This window comes from Macrosteles quadrilineatus, unplaced genomic scaffold (genome assembly GCF_028750875.1).
Source record: "Macrosteles quadrilineatus isolate MER2022 unplaced genomic scaffold, UCM_ALF_1.0 Scaffold_1__1_contigs__length_201487025, whole genome shotgun sequence".
Taxonomy (NCBI): Eukaryota; Metazoa; Arthropoda; class Insecta; order Hemiptera; family Cicadellidae; genus Macrosteles; species Macrosteles quadrilineatus.
Window position 1 is genome coordinate 125,664,026 of NW_026542594.1, and position 14,259 is coordinate 125,678,284.

The window sequence follows — 14,259 nt, forward strand, 5'->3', positions numbered from 1 at the left end:
TTTACCCTTAATGCAACGAGGACAAAAGAAAAGGTGTGGATCCAAGATCTAAAACGTCTGGGTACAATAACAAACCTAGCCAATGAGACAAGATCATATTGGGTAAATACTAAAAAAATACAGTCCTCAGAAACCGATACCACTTGATTCCGTACAAAAGCCAAACCAGTCCTAAACAATCAGCAAGTATTGCTCCACTTCCTTTCTCTAAAAATAACGATCATTCTCCACAAACTTCTGTAGCATTAAACCATAACGGAGCTTACTTAAACCCCCTACCTTTTAAACCAACAACACTAATCAGAGTAATCATAAAGCCCCAAGATCAATACCAGCACAACAACTTTCAATACAAGGTTGTTTGTGAACCATAATAATCCTACTTATTCACAACCAAGTCACCAATCAAATGAAGAAGTTAGAACAAGGTTTGGAAGAACAGTGAAACCTGTGAAAATATACGAGGGCAACTAAAAGGGAGAGATGTTAAAATATTAAGCAGATGTTATAAATACCATCTGATGGACTATTTACTTGGAATTGTTTACATCCTTAATATTTTCTTTGTAACTTAATCTGAGTTAATTAATATTCTTGTGCATCAAGTCTAATTAATTCTTAATATTTAATACACGGTATTAAAACATTTAATAATCATGTTCCTGTAATATAGCCTTTGTTGTATTTGTATCAAACGCTAAAACGACATTTTCTCATGGACAAACACACCCAATATGGCTGAATCACATTAGAAGCAATTTCTTATAGAATTTGCCACATTTTAAAATGCTTAATTGAATTTTCTTATTAATAGTGTTGTATATAGTTTGATTCAAAATATAGTTTTATTATGTGTTAAAATTAAAAGTCAACCTAATTGATTGCTCAATGTTATTGGCGAATTTTGAGTCTGACAAAATGATAAATTAATCTAGCAAATTTATACCGGTAAAACAAAATTATTTATTTTGTAAAGATTTAAATATAAACGCTCCAAAGCCTCACCAATGTAAGTCAAAGTATGAAAGTATGTATTTAAATATTTAATAGGGTAATATGTGTTATTTTTAATAGTTGAAAGTGTTAACATTACAGTTAAACATCTCAGTGATTGTACATGAACCTATTTGAATATATTAGCAACTAGTGAGTCTCAACTTAAATTGAAGCAGCCTATGATATTGATTGGAGCTAATTTAGAGAGTGAATATAATTCTAGTAGTGAATGGGTCCATACAAGAAATAAACGCATTATTTTGGATAAATATTTTGAATTATAGCTCTTGGACTTAGTAATTTAACTTGTATATTAAACTCAAACTCACTTGAACAGATTATAAATATATTTAGCTCTTCACTTCTTGTCATTGTACGTAGATATCATGTTTTAGGTTAGGTTATGTGAACATTTATAGGTCTAAATGAATTAGGTTTAACATTCGTCAACTTTAATAATCTGAAGATTTATTGAGTTATTCATGTTTGGGATAATATGGTGTTCTACCAAAAAAATTAACTATGAACATAAGCTACTATCATAGACTTACCAACAGAAGTAGACATCCCATCCCATTGTAAATTTTGAAGCTCGTTTTTTGTGTCTTGTTCATGTCCGGTCACACTGATGGCTATAGTGTCGACAATGTTTTGTTTATATTCTTTTAGGGTTAATTTCATGATTTTTGCTTTACTGTTTGGTTATTTAAATAGCGGACGAATTATTGTTTATGATTTGATCGCTTTATTAGGTTAAGCGTGGATTTAAATTACTGAAATAACAAGAAACAAATTGCAAACAAATTGTCTACAGTGCACCGGGCAGAACTAACGATAAAATTGGCATCAGCTGTTCTATAAGGATGGGAAAACACACAGTTTGAGTTTACTGACTGACTCTGGACTCTGACTCTCACTCTGGTCTGATCCTGATTGATCTTGATTATAGACAAAGAAACAAAAACATAAACAATACGATATTCGATGCGATTTTAGTTAGTGGTGTATCGATACGGGCATATCGATATGCACCTCCGTATCGATACAAAATATCGATATTTCGTTGTCTTTGTATCGATATTCTTATCGATACGCACACCACTACTCCAGAGGAGAGCAGTAGCACATTAAACCGACCTAGCTTGACTTATGAGGAGGAAAGCCAGTACCGTCTCCAGTGGAGAGCAGCAGCTAGGGGACCGAGGATTCCGGGGTGAAGGTGACAGGGTGATTGAGACCGCGGACCCACACGGAACTTGTAGGACGTACGCTAGGACTGGTGCAACCTCTGCTAAACCCTGAATACGAGCCCGGAGACACTAACTGGCACTCGACTACGGACCTAGGATCAAGACTGTATATAGAATTGTAAATAGAGAACCTGTGTGAAAGGATATAGAATACTGAGTAAATGCAAGTATAAGAAATTTTGAGCCCTTTGCTTATTGACCATTATCAGCATTGTAAGGCCTAGTGTTCTAGGGGAAACTTCCTCCCTTGAAAGAGAAAGTTAAATAAAGCTATAATTAAAGGTAAGGACTCCGGAACATCACGTTTTTACTATATCCTGCTCATTCAGATAGCCTACCAAAGGGAACTTGTAGGGGTTCGAATGTTGAGTTTAATTATAATATAATATAATATAATATAAACCAGCCTTTTTAGCGAATTTCCCATATAGGGAATAAGCTATTACCGTAGTACTCATGGTAAGACCTGGACGCGGGACCGATTTGTTTTTCGTTTTGAGGTCCCTAGAGGCCAAAAACACCATCCGTTCAAATTCATATATACATATACATATATATGTCCGTTAGCACGATAACTCGAGCAAAAATGACCAGATTTTGATGAAATTTAGTATAAACGTGTAAACCTACATTTATTCGAACGAGTTCGCGAACCAGCATGATCGGACTACGGGAACGGGGGTTTATGGGGGGTTTTAAGGCTTAAAATAGGTTTTTCCCATTATTGACCAAAAAAATTTAAAATTTAGAAATTTCTTTCCAAACCATTTTAAGCTTAAAGCTTAGAGCTTAAAAAAACAAATTTTTTAGTATATTGAAGCGTTATTTTGCGCCTAATGGTTACGGAGAAAATTTAAAAAAAATTTTTAATATAAAATTCCCATGTTATTCTTATGGAGAAAAAGTTTTGAACTTTTGTAGTTTGCTTTTTTATGAACATATTTCGATCAAATTTTGAAAATGTTTTTATTTTTTACTAAGTATTAACAGTTTTACCCTCCCTGATGCAGCAAACCTAAGTACTTGTTAAACTAATTCTATTTAAATAGGAAATAAATGTTATATTTTTAAGTATAAATTTTAGTGTAAATCGAATCAGGCATATGGAAATTCGCTTTGTCTGCAGGTTTGCTGCGGCGGGAGTATTTTTTGTTTTCGTTGGTCTAGCGTCTTAGATTAATATAGACTGGAAAGCTATACGGTGTAGCCTATATTTAAAATTACGTAAGTTTACTTATAAAAGAGAAGAATATTCGTTCTTTACTCTAGATATGAACCCTCACAAAGTTTCCTAATATCAGGTTGGCTTGGAATATTGGTCCTGGTAAACCTGACAGCATAACGCTCATTCAATGAATTTCTTTCATCATAAAAATTCGTACTCTGAAATGTGGACATTTTAATATATAAATACTAAAATATGTGACCCATAATGAGTACAAAGGCAATCTGTACTTTAAATAGTTTCTGTTTAAATTTGTTTTTAAGCTCCTAAATTTTACTTATCTGAAGTTAACTCTTGTTTATCGTTTAGTGAAAAAATCTAAATTCAATGTCTAAAATAGTTTTGCAAAACTATGCTACTTTTATAATATTTATGGAAATATTACATTAATAGGTTAAAGGTAGGTAACGAAATTTAGTTAGTTGAAGTTCTATGGTAAAAATATTGAAGAGTGATTTATGATTATGAATGCTAGAATCATCTGAGTTAACAAAACTACCATTAGGAATGTTACTTGAATCTACAATCATCTTTCACACATAATCTCCTCAAGACTGTGTCGCTATATTAATTTAAAAATAAAGCTAATGGTTATAACTACTATAGAGATTATAGCTATTCTACAAGAGAAGGTTTTGTAAAATCAGTTTCTTATTAGTTTAGTGCACACTCTCTTCGTCATATATTAGTTAATGTTTGTCAAACCGACAATATTTATAATGGCCATGATTGGCATAGTCCTCTGATTAAATTAGGTAGTAACCGATATTTACATGCTGTTTTGATAGTAAACGTTATCATCAAGTATATTTTTAGTATGTTATAATCCTTGCACGAAGGTATCTTAAATATATTTCAGCGATTTTGTGATAATTTATGGATGCACGCTGCAGTAATATTGAATGATAAATATATTGATTTCTAAGGTTTTATGTATCATATGTATCATGTATCGTGATTTTTAAGGTTTTTTTATAATTAGACTACTGTATATTTATCGACAAATTTAAATGTCTTATTTATCTATTATTTTTGTTCAAACATCTCGATATATCTACGAAATTGGCTGATGTAATTGTCTGCGTGAATTTAAATCCAGATTTCCTATGCCAAAGATTAGTTGTTTGATATAAAACTAGAATTTTAAAAGTGATAGGAATAATAACAAGAAAAATAGAAACTTCAAAACATCACTTATCTAAATAAGTTTAATCTTGCTATTTTTTATGTGTAAATTAAATTGATTGTAGGCTATAGACAATAGAAACTCTGAATATAACTTGATATATACAACAGATATTTTATCGTATTTACGGGGTTTAGAGGTGTACGTTTAGGTCCATGTTATGTCGTCGTTTTCTCTGCCACAACACGGTTGTTAGCGTCAAGCCCTGAAGTGTCACACAGCTGTCCAGTATGTTTACATGGTTTCTTTACTTAACTCACCTCTTATTGAAAGACGATAAACTGAAACTCTTATTGAAAAGAGAACGGGTTTCTTTTCATTCGTGTAAAAAACTGGACACGAGTGCAAATCTATTTAATGCTCTTGGAAATAGTTTTAGATTATGGAATGACTCTAAAATCACTTGTTGGATTACCCTACTATGCAAACCTACTATGGTCCTACTATGGTTTGTATTTTCATCGTTAATAATATTATACATTTGTAACTTAATATATCCTAATTATAAATAACCTATTATGTACAATAATATGTGTATATATTGGGTTATACAATTTTTGATATGCCTACTCTTATACTGTAAACACATAAAATAAGATGTTTCATTGGTGATTGGGCAAAATTGGAGGATAAGATTAATTTATGGATAATGTTAGCTTAACATAAGGTAAATGATATTACGAAACTGTTATATGTAGTTTTTTTGACACGAAGCTGTCATGGATTCGTTATAAAGGTTTGGATGAATTAATATTTGCATCACTTCGTACGTAAATTAATTATTTTATATTACAGCTGTTATCAAAGAAAATATTTAATATAGAGCAAATTAAATACAATCCGCTTACCCATAAAAAAGCAACTCGCTCTTAATTTACTTTCCCTTGCTTGCTGTCCATCAGTTTTCCATTTGAACATTACGCACACTAGTACTACTTCACGATTTATTTTTATGAATTAGTTCAACTGTTTTTACTGTTCAAAAATCTAAATGTAAATAGAGATATGCATAAGATATCTTTGCTGTGGGTGCATTTTGGCTTTGCCTCACTCATGACAGTTGAGGGCGCACCGGAAAATGGCACTTTCGGAACTCGTTATGAAATTTACTATTTTTTTTCATTCGAGACATACGACACAGTTATAAAAACGTATATCCAAACTACACGTTTGGAAAGACGACGACCAAATGACAAATGCTACTGTTAAAGGTAGCTTACAAGAAGTATTTATTTTATCAGTAAATAATGATGGAGGGATTTGTAGTTTTTGTTTGACAAGTTTTCTTCATATTATCAACAAGATAAAAGTAATTAGCCTATTTTAGTTTCCCTGCATATTACTGATGTATTTTAAATTCAATTAACGTACGTTGCAACCCTCTTATCATATCTAAAACTTTACTAATAAGTGTTACTTATATAAATATATTTTCTACTGAGAACCTATAAAGTTAGAACCAGTTATATAATCAGCCTCATAACTGTTTATACACTATTCGATCAATTTTCAGTTGGTGGTTGGTTAAGAACGATATAACCGATAAACATAACTCACAAACCTTACAGAATGCCCAAGTATCGATATCAATTACTAAAGGTACACAAAACAGGAACAACATCGTAAATATGTATGAGAGCTAAGTTTAAGTGGAAAGTTATGTCCACGGGTTGCTGCCATTCACCTGTTCAACTGCTTCAATGGCGTTGACTGATTTTGTAAATATTGCAGTGGAAAGACTGTAAGTCATCTATTTCTTTTAGCCTGTTATGCCTCTTTTTATTTCTTCTAAGCAAAACAGTTGGTTTTGGTGTTGGGTTTTCCAACGTAGCAAGTGCAAAATAATATTTAGGGTACAATTATTAATTCCTTAAGCAATTTCAAAACGTGTTGATGGTAAAATATCCTACGAAACTATATTAATTACCTACTTTGTTGAGCTTAACTAAATCAGTTTCAGGTTGTGTCAAGTTTATTATTTTCCAATGTTAATCTCTAACTATTAAGAAAAATATGCACAATAATATGTTAGAAACGAGGCATATAAAAAAAACCTAACCAGTTCATATTTTCAATGTCATTAATTAATCTACGAATGAAATTGGATATTGACCAATATATGACCTGATTATTTAATTACAAATTGGCACATGCAATTTAATCAAGCCTGATAAAAAAAATTGAATTTAAAATTTAGAATGGTGAGCTTTAGTCAATGAGAACTCTTGTTAGACATGTTTTATATGTACTATCAATGTTCATATATTATGAAGCTAACCGTACGTTATTGTGCCTAATATCTAAACTTGGTACGAGTAAACTTACTTAGGTTTGTGCTTTCAGCTTCTCTTCAACTACTAGTACATCGTGCACTGGTATGTTCTGGGGCTTGGACTATTATGAAGTTTCAAAGCACACACAGTTTATGCCTTCTTTTTTTAACTCAAGTTTTATTCAAATGGAGAAATTTTGTCTACAAACCTAATGTACTTGTTTTTGCTTTGCAACCAGATTAAAATTATTTTAATTAAAATTTGCATATATCAAGATTATAATAGATAATAATTTAGGTTTTGTTAAGAGCTTAATTACTAATTAATTGCTCAACAGATTATATAATGTGCCAATAAATGATTAAGAGAATGTTGTATTTTGAAAGTATAAAAGGGGTATGTAATATCCCCTTATTAAAAGGAGTAGTTTTTGTCGAAAAGGTATGACAACTTAAATATGCAAATGTTTAAGAGATCTGAAACAATCCTACTTTTTTAAGATAACATAATCAGTCATCAATGGTTTTCTATTTACGCATCAGATTAATTGAATATATACAGAAATGGTAGGTTTACGGCAGATTAACACATATTTTTATGGAACAAAATTGAGAAATTAATTGGGAGATAACACAAGTTAATGCATAAAAAATACGCATACACCTTCTCCATTACACGTCCTTACAATATCAGCTGCAGAGAAATATCTACCCCAATCCCTATATTAGGTTAGCGATATCGAAAGTAAACATGGCCCAATGGTCTAATCTTCCATTTTTCACAGCACACTATTGCTTCTAGCAATCCCTAATAACCTTTTAATGAGAATAAACGAATTTAATTAACTTGTAAATAATAAATATACATATTGTATAAGAAAACTTTATTGTTTAAATATTATTTTGGAATCAATATTCTAGCATTTCATATACATCAGCTAACCACTAAGTGGATTAAATTTTAAATAAATTTTGCTCAATTTAAAGGGAGAAAACTATTACAACCTTAAAATGTATCACTGATGTAAAACCACCCTTAAGATACCAAAAGCAACATTATAACAATAAAGTTATCAATCATAATAGCGAGTAAACTCAAATTTCATTTAGCGTGGAGATATGTATTTATTTGTTGGTTGCTATAGCCTAAACAGGATAAATTAAACTTTAAATAGACTACTTTCTGCATTTTCGAAAGATTGACTAGCTTTATGACATAGAGACATTCTATGTTAGAAACCGCGAAAGTAGTAAAAAAAAGTTGTTTAACTCTAGCAACAACTCGCAAACCTTAACAATTGCAAGGCGCAATAAATAGGAAAAAATGCAACTCGAAACAAGAAACACTCAGTGGTTTTGTGAAGCTAGTCCTAAACCTCAACCCTCAGGAAATTGACGGCGCCGCTCCAAGTTTTATGCCTACAGTAACGTCAGGTCTCCCTTACATTTACTTCGACCGCACTATTCTTATTTTCCTACAGTTACCTAACAATGTACATGTTCTCTCACTGATTTGAGAAAGCAAAGTGGCCAATTCGCTCATCAGTGAGACAATGTTAACATTGTCTCACTCTAATTACTTTGTCTCACTCCAGATTTGCAACGTGAAGGCACGAAATAGTGAGCGCGTAACATGCAGGCAACGTCGTATGCGCGCGAAATACGTTGGCAGCACTGGCTGTAAATCAGCTGGTCAGCTGTTGTACTGTTGTATTTGTCACTTCACATTAAATGTTATATTAAAAGTTCACTTCGGTGTAAAAATAGGTTATGTTTCTTCACAAATTTATGTGTAATTTATATTGTTTTATGGTAACTGTAGGAAAAGTATAATGTGCAACTCGAGTTCAAAGTACAATTGCCTCACTCGAGAAACCATTCCTCACTCGCCTACGGCTCGTGAGTAAGGATTTCGCTCGAGTGAGTCAATTGCTAACTTTTCTCACTAGTTGCACAAATAACTATTGTTTCAATTTCAATGGATAAACATTAGTTGCTCCATTTGTTTGGGCCTTAACGATCATGTCATCAAGCGTATCAGCTTGTTTTTATTATGCATAATGATAACTGAAAATAAAATTGTTATTTTATCATGAAATCTTAAAATTACTGTTCAATTTAGATAATTTTAAGATTTATCGAGAAAATAAAAGTTTTACATTATAATTTTGCTATCGTAATTCAATTTATGTAAGCTTATACGACCTTTGTACACAGTCTCTTGTATTTTTATGTGGCATGATTTTACTGTAATATACATGTTATGAAGGATATATGATAATTGAGAAATAATAAAGCAATTTTTTGTTTGGAGATATTATCTAAAAGGCTACATAAGTCACCATGAATACACTTTGGGCTTAGTAAATCATAGACACTTAACAAAGAAAAATAAACTTGACAAATTATTACAATTTATCATTAAGCCCCCTCCCCCGCTTTTAGTAAATAAAATATACAGATGTATTATATTCGTCAGACCATAAAAATAATTGGTATTTGTTTTTGGTTTATGTAATGCGTAGTTTGATTAGTATTATGTTACACATTATCAAAGCTGTTGATTTAGTGATTAAGTTAGATGGAAGGTAATCAGAGTTGACAGTCCTCCCTGTCTCTTGATCTTTACCCTCTCATGAAAAGGTTAGCCGCTGGCACTAGGCCTTTGTTTGTCTAGGGTAAGCCTGATTGTTGTTGTTCTTTGCATTGTCTTTATGTTCATGTGTTGCTTAAGTTTTTCTTGTTTTTCTATTCTACGACACAAGAAGATATAGGATTTTTTTATCGACGGAGGAGGGAATGCTATTTTGTGTGTTAAATTCAAAACTTACAATAAGTATTATAGTCACATAGAGCTTAATTAGTCTTTGCAACGAGAGGAACGATCTTACTGAAAACAAATATCAAACTTTTTGTTGTATTTTTAACAATTGACACAGAATACTTCACTAAATTACTTATATAATACAATAACTGTAACAAAATGTTAACCAGAGCAACTGGATTACTTTATATAGGACATATAAAGTCTAGTTGTTGTCATCCAAACCAAGATAATTTACGTTGACATTATTATATACTATGAATATCCAGCGATTAAAAACCTTAATATTGATTTAAAAGTTCCCTTTTCTTAAAAAAATCTGTATAGTTATGTATCAAGTTTTTAAGGTCACATGTTTCAATTGTTGTTGCCAGCAGAGGAATCTTTTGAGTGTTGTTGTTTAATAAGTTCATATTATTTATCAAGTTTGAATAAAGTTCATATTATTTTAAATATTTAATTTGTCAATAAAGTATTTAAATGTAAATCGACAATGATATCACAATTAGTGAATTGCGTATATTGACGATGATAAAATACCCAGACAAATGTTACTTTGGGTGTATTCTATTCACCAAATATAACCGACGAAACGCTGCACATCTTCTGGTCCAATGTTCGTTTACACACCAAAAACTAAGGGTACAAGTTTTAAGGATACAACACAACTCTTATACATTTACTTTAATCATATAATCTCCCAAAAATTTCAAAAGTGTTGAGTAAATGACAATTTGAACAGGTTGAGTTTTAAATGAGATCTCCCCAGGTGACATGGTAATAATTGGTATGTTATGTACGTAGTGTGCAAAAGAGTAATAGGGTACATGGAAAATCAATAAAGGCATAATACCGTGTTATTCTTTCTCTTTGTTCTTATTTGTGCTTTTATTTCTCTTCTTCCACGTATTAAACAAGTTGCCATGGTTACTTATTACCCAATCACAGGTTACTAAGTGTTACGTCATAATCAGTAGGTTTTACTTTTTTATGTACGAAGACTTGAAAGATGAGAACATCTCTACTTGGATATCTTATACAAATATATAACACCCTGCTAAAGCAATATTTCTATATATTTTTCTACTACTAAATAAAATATTGTTCACATTGCCATACACAGTACGCATAATAGTACCCAACCCAACTTTTGCACTTTTCTATTTCAAAGAGACTCTCTAATGGATTCAGCCTACTTCTGGACGACACAACAGTTCATCCAACTAACAGTGTTAGGTTTCTGGAACTGACACTAGATAAACATCTTGATTTCTCAGATCACATTAAGCAGGTTTCAAGAAAAGTCAGTTCTGGAATTTTTTTTCTACGTAGTTTAAAGAACACGTCTACCTTCGAAGTTCTAATATACGTATATTACGGACTGATATATCCTCATTTAGCTTATGCTATACCTATATGGGGCTATGAAAGTTTAAAAACTAAATTTCTATTTAAATACCAAAAATGGGCTGTACGAACAATTTTATCTCTGCCCAAACGTAAATCATGTAGAAAGTTCTTCTCAGAATCAAAAATCCTAACTCTTCCATCTATATACATTCTTGAAACTCTCACCTTGGTGAAACAAAATCTTCCTCTATTCACTGTTCCAGAAAACTTCCGCATCTGCCCATATTCACTTCGAAATTTTCATAATTTGCCAATTCCTAAACATGCTACATCTTTCTTCAAAAAACATACTCTTTACAATGGCATCAAACTGTATAATAGCCTTCCCCTTTATCTTAAATTGGAATCAGACCACTCAAAATTTAAAAGATGCATAAAAAGACAGTTAGTTAATATCTCCTGTTACAGCATCCAAGAGTTCTTGGACGATAGAAACTGGACTGCTGTAAACCCTGGCGTATAGATAGCGACAGCTGAGCTTTGTAAATAATTTTTGTCTAGCCATAGTTTGTAAATACCTTACTGTAAATAGTTTTATAAGGAAAAATTTATAATTTTAAAATGTACGTTTGTACCATAACTTAGCTAATGCAATATGTATCGTTAATTTTAGCTAAATAAAATGATTTGATTTGATTTGAATGGGTCATTCCCGCTCGCAAAATCAGTTGATATCCCAGTTTTCGTTTCTAGACCAACCACAGCCGCGGAACCGGCACGAAATATATAACTTGTTAGTTAACAACCGGTAATTAATAACACAACCTCAACCTAAAATACACAAAAAACCTAAATGGCATTTATATACATATAGGTAGATAATCTGCGTGTTATTATTAGTTAATTATAGTGGTGGGAAAATCTTGTGCACATTGCCGGTATAAGCAGTCATTTCCGCCCTCGAAATGTATGATCACACTCAGTTAAAGCTTCGTGCGGCAGTCTACAGTTTTCAAGTTTAGTGACAATGAGGTACTTTATGCTCTTAATACACATATAGCTATTAACCCAACAGATAACATGACTACGGTGAAAAAGCTACGAAATATTTAGTCTTGTAGTCTTCTCAAGCTCCTGTAAAGTAAATTGATACTTGAACCTTGCTACCGATATTTTACAATTTTCACTATTTAACTAAAAAGAGTGTGGCTAGTATTTTACTCAACATAGTCTATGAAGAATTGTTTCAATCTTCTAACACCATTTGATATGTTAACAAATTACACGACAGAATGGAGAACAAAATATACACAATCCGACATGATATAAATAATTCTTGTCGGGTCAGGAGGACTAGATTTCCCCACGGTAAGGGCATGTGCAGTAAACATGAAGAAGAAAATCTCGGATTCCGCAACAAGTGTATTGCATACGTTACCTTGATCATGTTTTTAACTTCATGTTAGGTGATTTAAACTAAGGTAAAACAGTTCATACACGGTGGTGAGTGGACAAAATTGAACAGAACTGTAATGTTGAATAACAATATTTAATATAGGTTAAATGTAAACACTTGTTTCATAACCATTTTATCATTTATTCATATATTATCATAAACAAATATTTTGCTAAGTACAGCAGATACAATTTAGTATGGTTATTGCGCTGGTACCATCATTTAATTAAAACCACTGTAGATGAAACACTGTATATTTATTTTAAATCACTCCAAGTGCATTATTTTTAGTAGATCCATTTTAATGTATATGTTACTGGCAAACTATAATAAAAATCAGGCAAAGTATTGAATATGGGTCATTATATAACTTGCCTAATAATTTTATAGAATGCTCGTAGGCACTACAGGCTAAGTATAAAATTCGCTATTGTAGGACTTTTTTGGATTTTTGTTTCCTGGTTATTCACTAATCAACCATTTACCAAACATATTTTATTCTAAAAAGAAATTTAAAGGCCTTTGTTTCCTTTTCAGGCACTAGCCACTTTAATAAAAAATAAACTAATCTTAACTGGCCTAACCTCACTATTCACAACACATTTCAATATTATAAATTAAATAGTTTTTGAACATATATCTTTATTTTATTCTTTGCTTGACACAACTGTGAGCATTCTCTAGAATATCTAGGTATCATACACAATTCCTAGTCAAAGTGCATACAATTCTATTGTTACTCTATCACTTTATTTAATACTTTGCCGAAAAGAATCAGGTAATGTATAAAATGCTTACCTAGTCATTCTATAGACTGCATGTATTATATTCTTGGCCAGTAACATGTATATTTCAACAACTTAATAAAAAAAAAAAATGTAATAAATAAATCAATTTAAACCAAACTGGTTTTTTCTTCTGGGAACCTTAAAATAGAAAACTAAAATAGAGAATAAAAAATTATGTTTATATTATTAGGAACTTAATAAACAAAATAAAAGAACCTTTATATAATTGTTGTTTTTGGTTTGCATTATGGATATGAATGGCCCAAATATCAGAGTTTTTTCATTCGAAAACTTTTAAATTTTGTCCCGCTAAAAAGTAATGTATTTTAAAAATAAAGTGTTAATCATGATTTTGAATGGGAAAAAACTCTTAAATTTAGTTCCGCAAAAAAAATTGCATTTCAAAGATAAGGTGTTAAAACATATATTCTAAAATAAGTTTTTATCTCTCAAGATATAACACAAGAAATATAAGAATCTACGATTGTAAAATCAAACTCAATGTTATTATTAGGCCATACACCCAACTCATTCAGCCAACATTACTTGACCCAATCGGTTTCCAGTAATGGGTTTTAAATGGCGCATTGCATCACTGTAAATTGCATCGAACTGTGTTGCATCTGAAAAATGATTCCACAATGTTGAATACCTATTTATGTCAATATTATTTTTATTAGTCCGCTAAAAAAACATTTTTATTTAGTTTGGTGTTATTATTGCATTTAGTGTTCTATATATACCAACGCCCATGATAATAATGAAGACGAAATCGTTATATGTAGTCAGCCGAAATTGAAATGGGTATGATAAACAAAAACCCCAAATTTTCAATGAGAACTGAAATTGTAAGAATTTACTTAAGTATTAAGTGTATGCGAGCTAAATGACAAATAATATGAAAAGACCCAG

General features: G+C 31.4%; 1 protein-coding gene across 1 annotated transcript in view; it reads left to right on the plus strand.

Annotated features, from left to right (window-relative positions):
• The first annotated feature begins 2,145 nt into the window (after positions 1-2,145).
• The window catches only part of LOC129000390 (clumping factor A-like), an 85,216-nt gene continuing 73,102 nt past the window's right edge, over positions 2,146-14,259 (plus strand). Inside the window, exon 1 of the mRNA XM_054427357.1 lies at positions 2,146-2,254. Coding sequence (XP_054283332.1) covers positions 2,146-2,254 — 109 coding nt within the window. The remainder of the gene's footprint in view (positions 2,255-14,259) is intronic.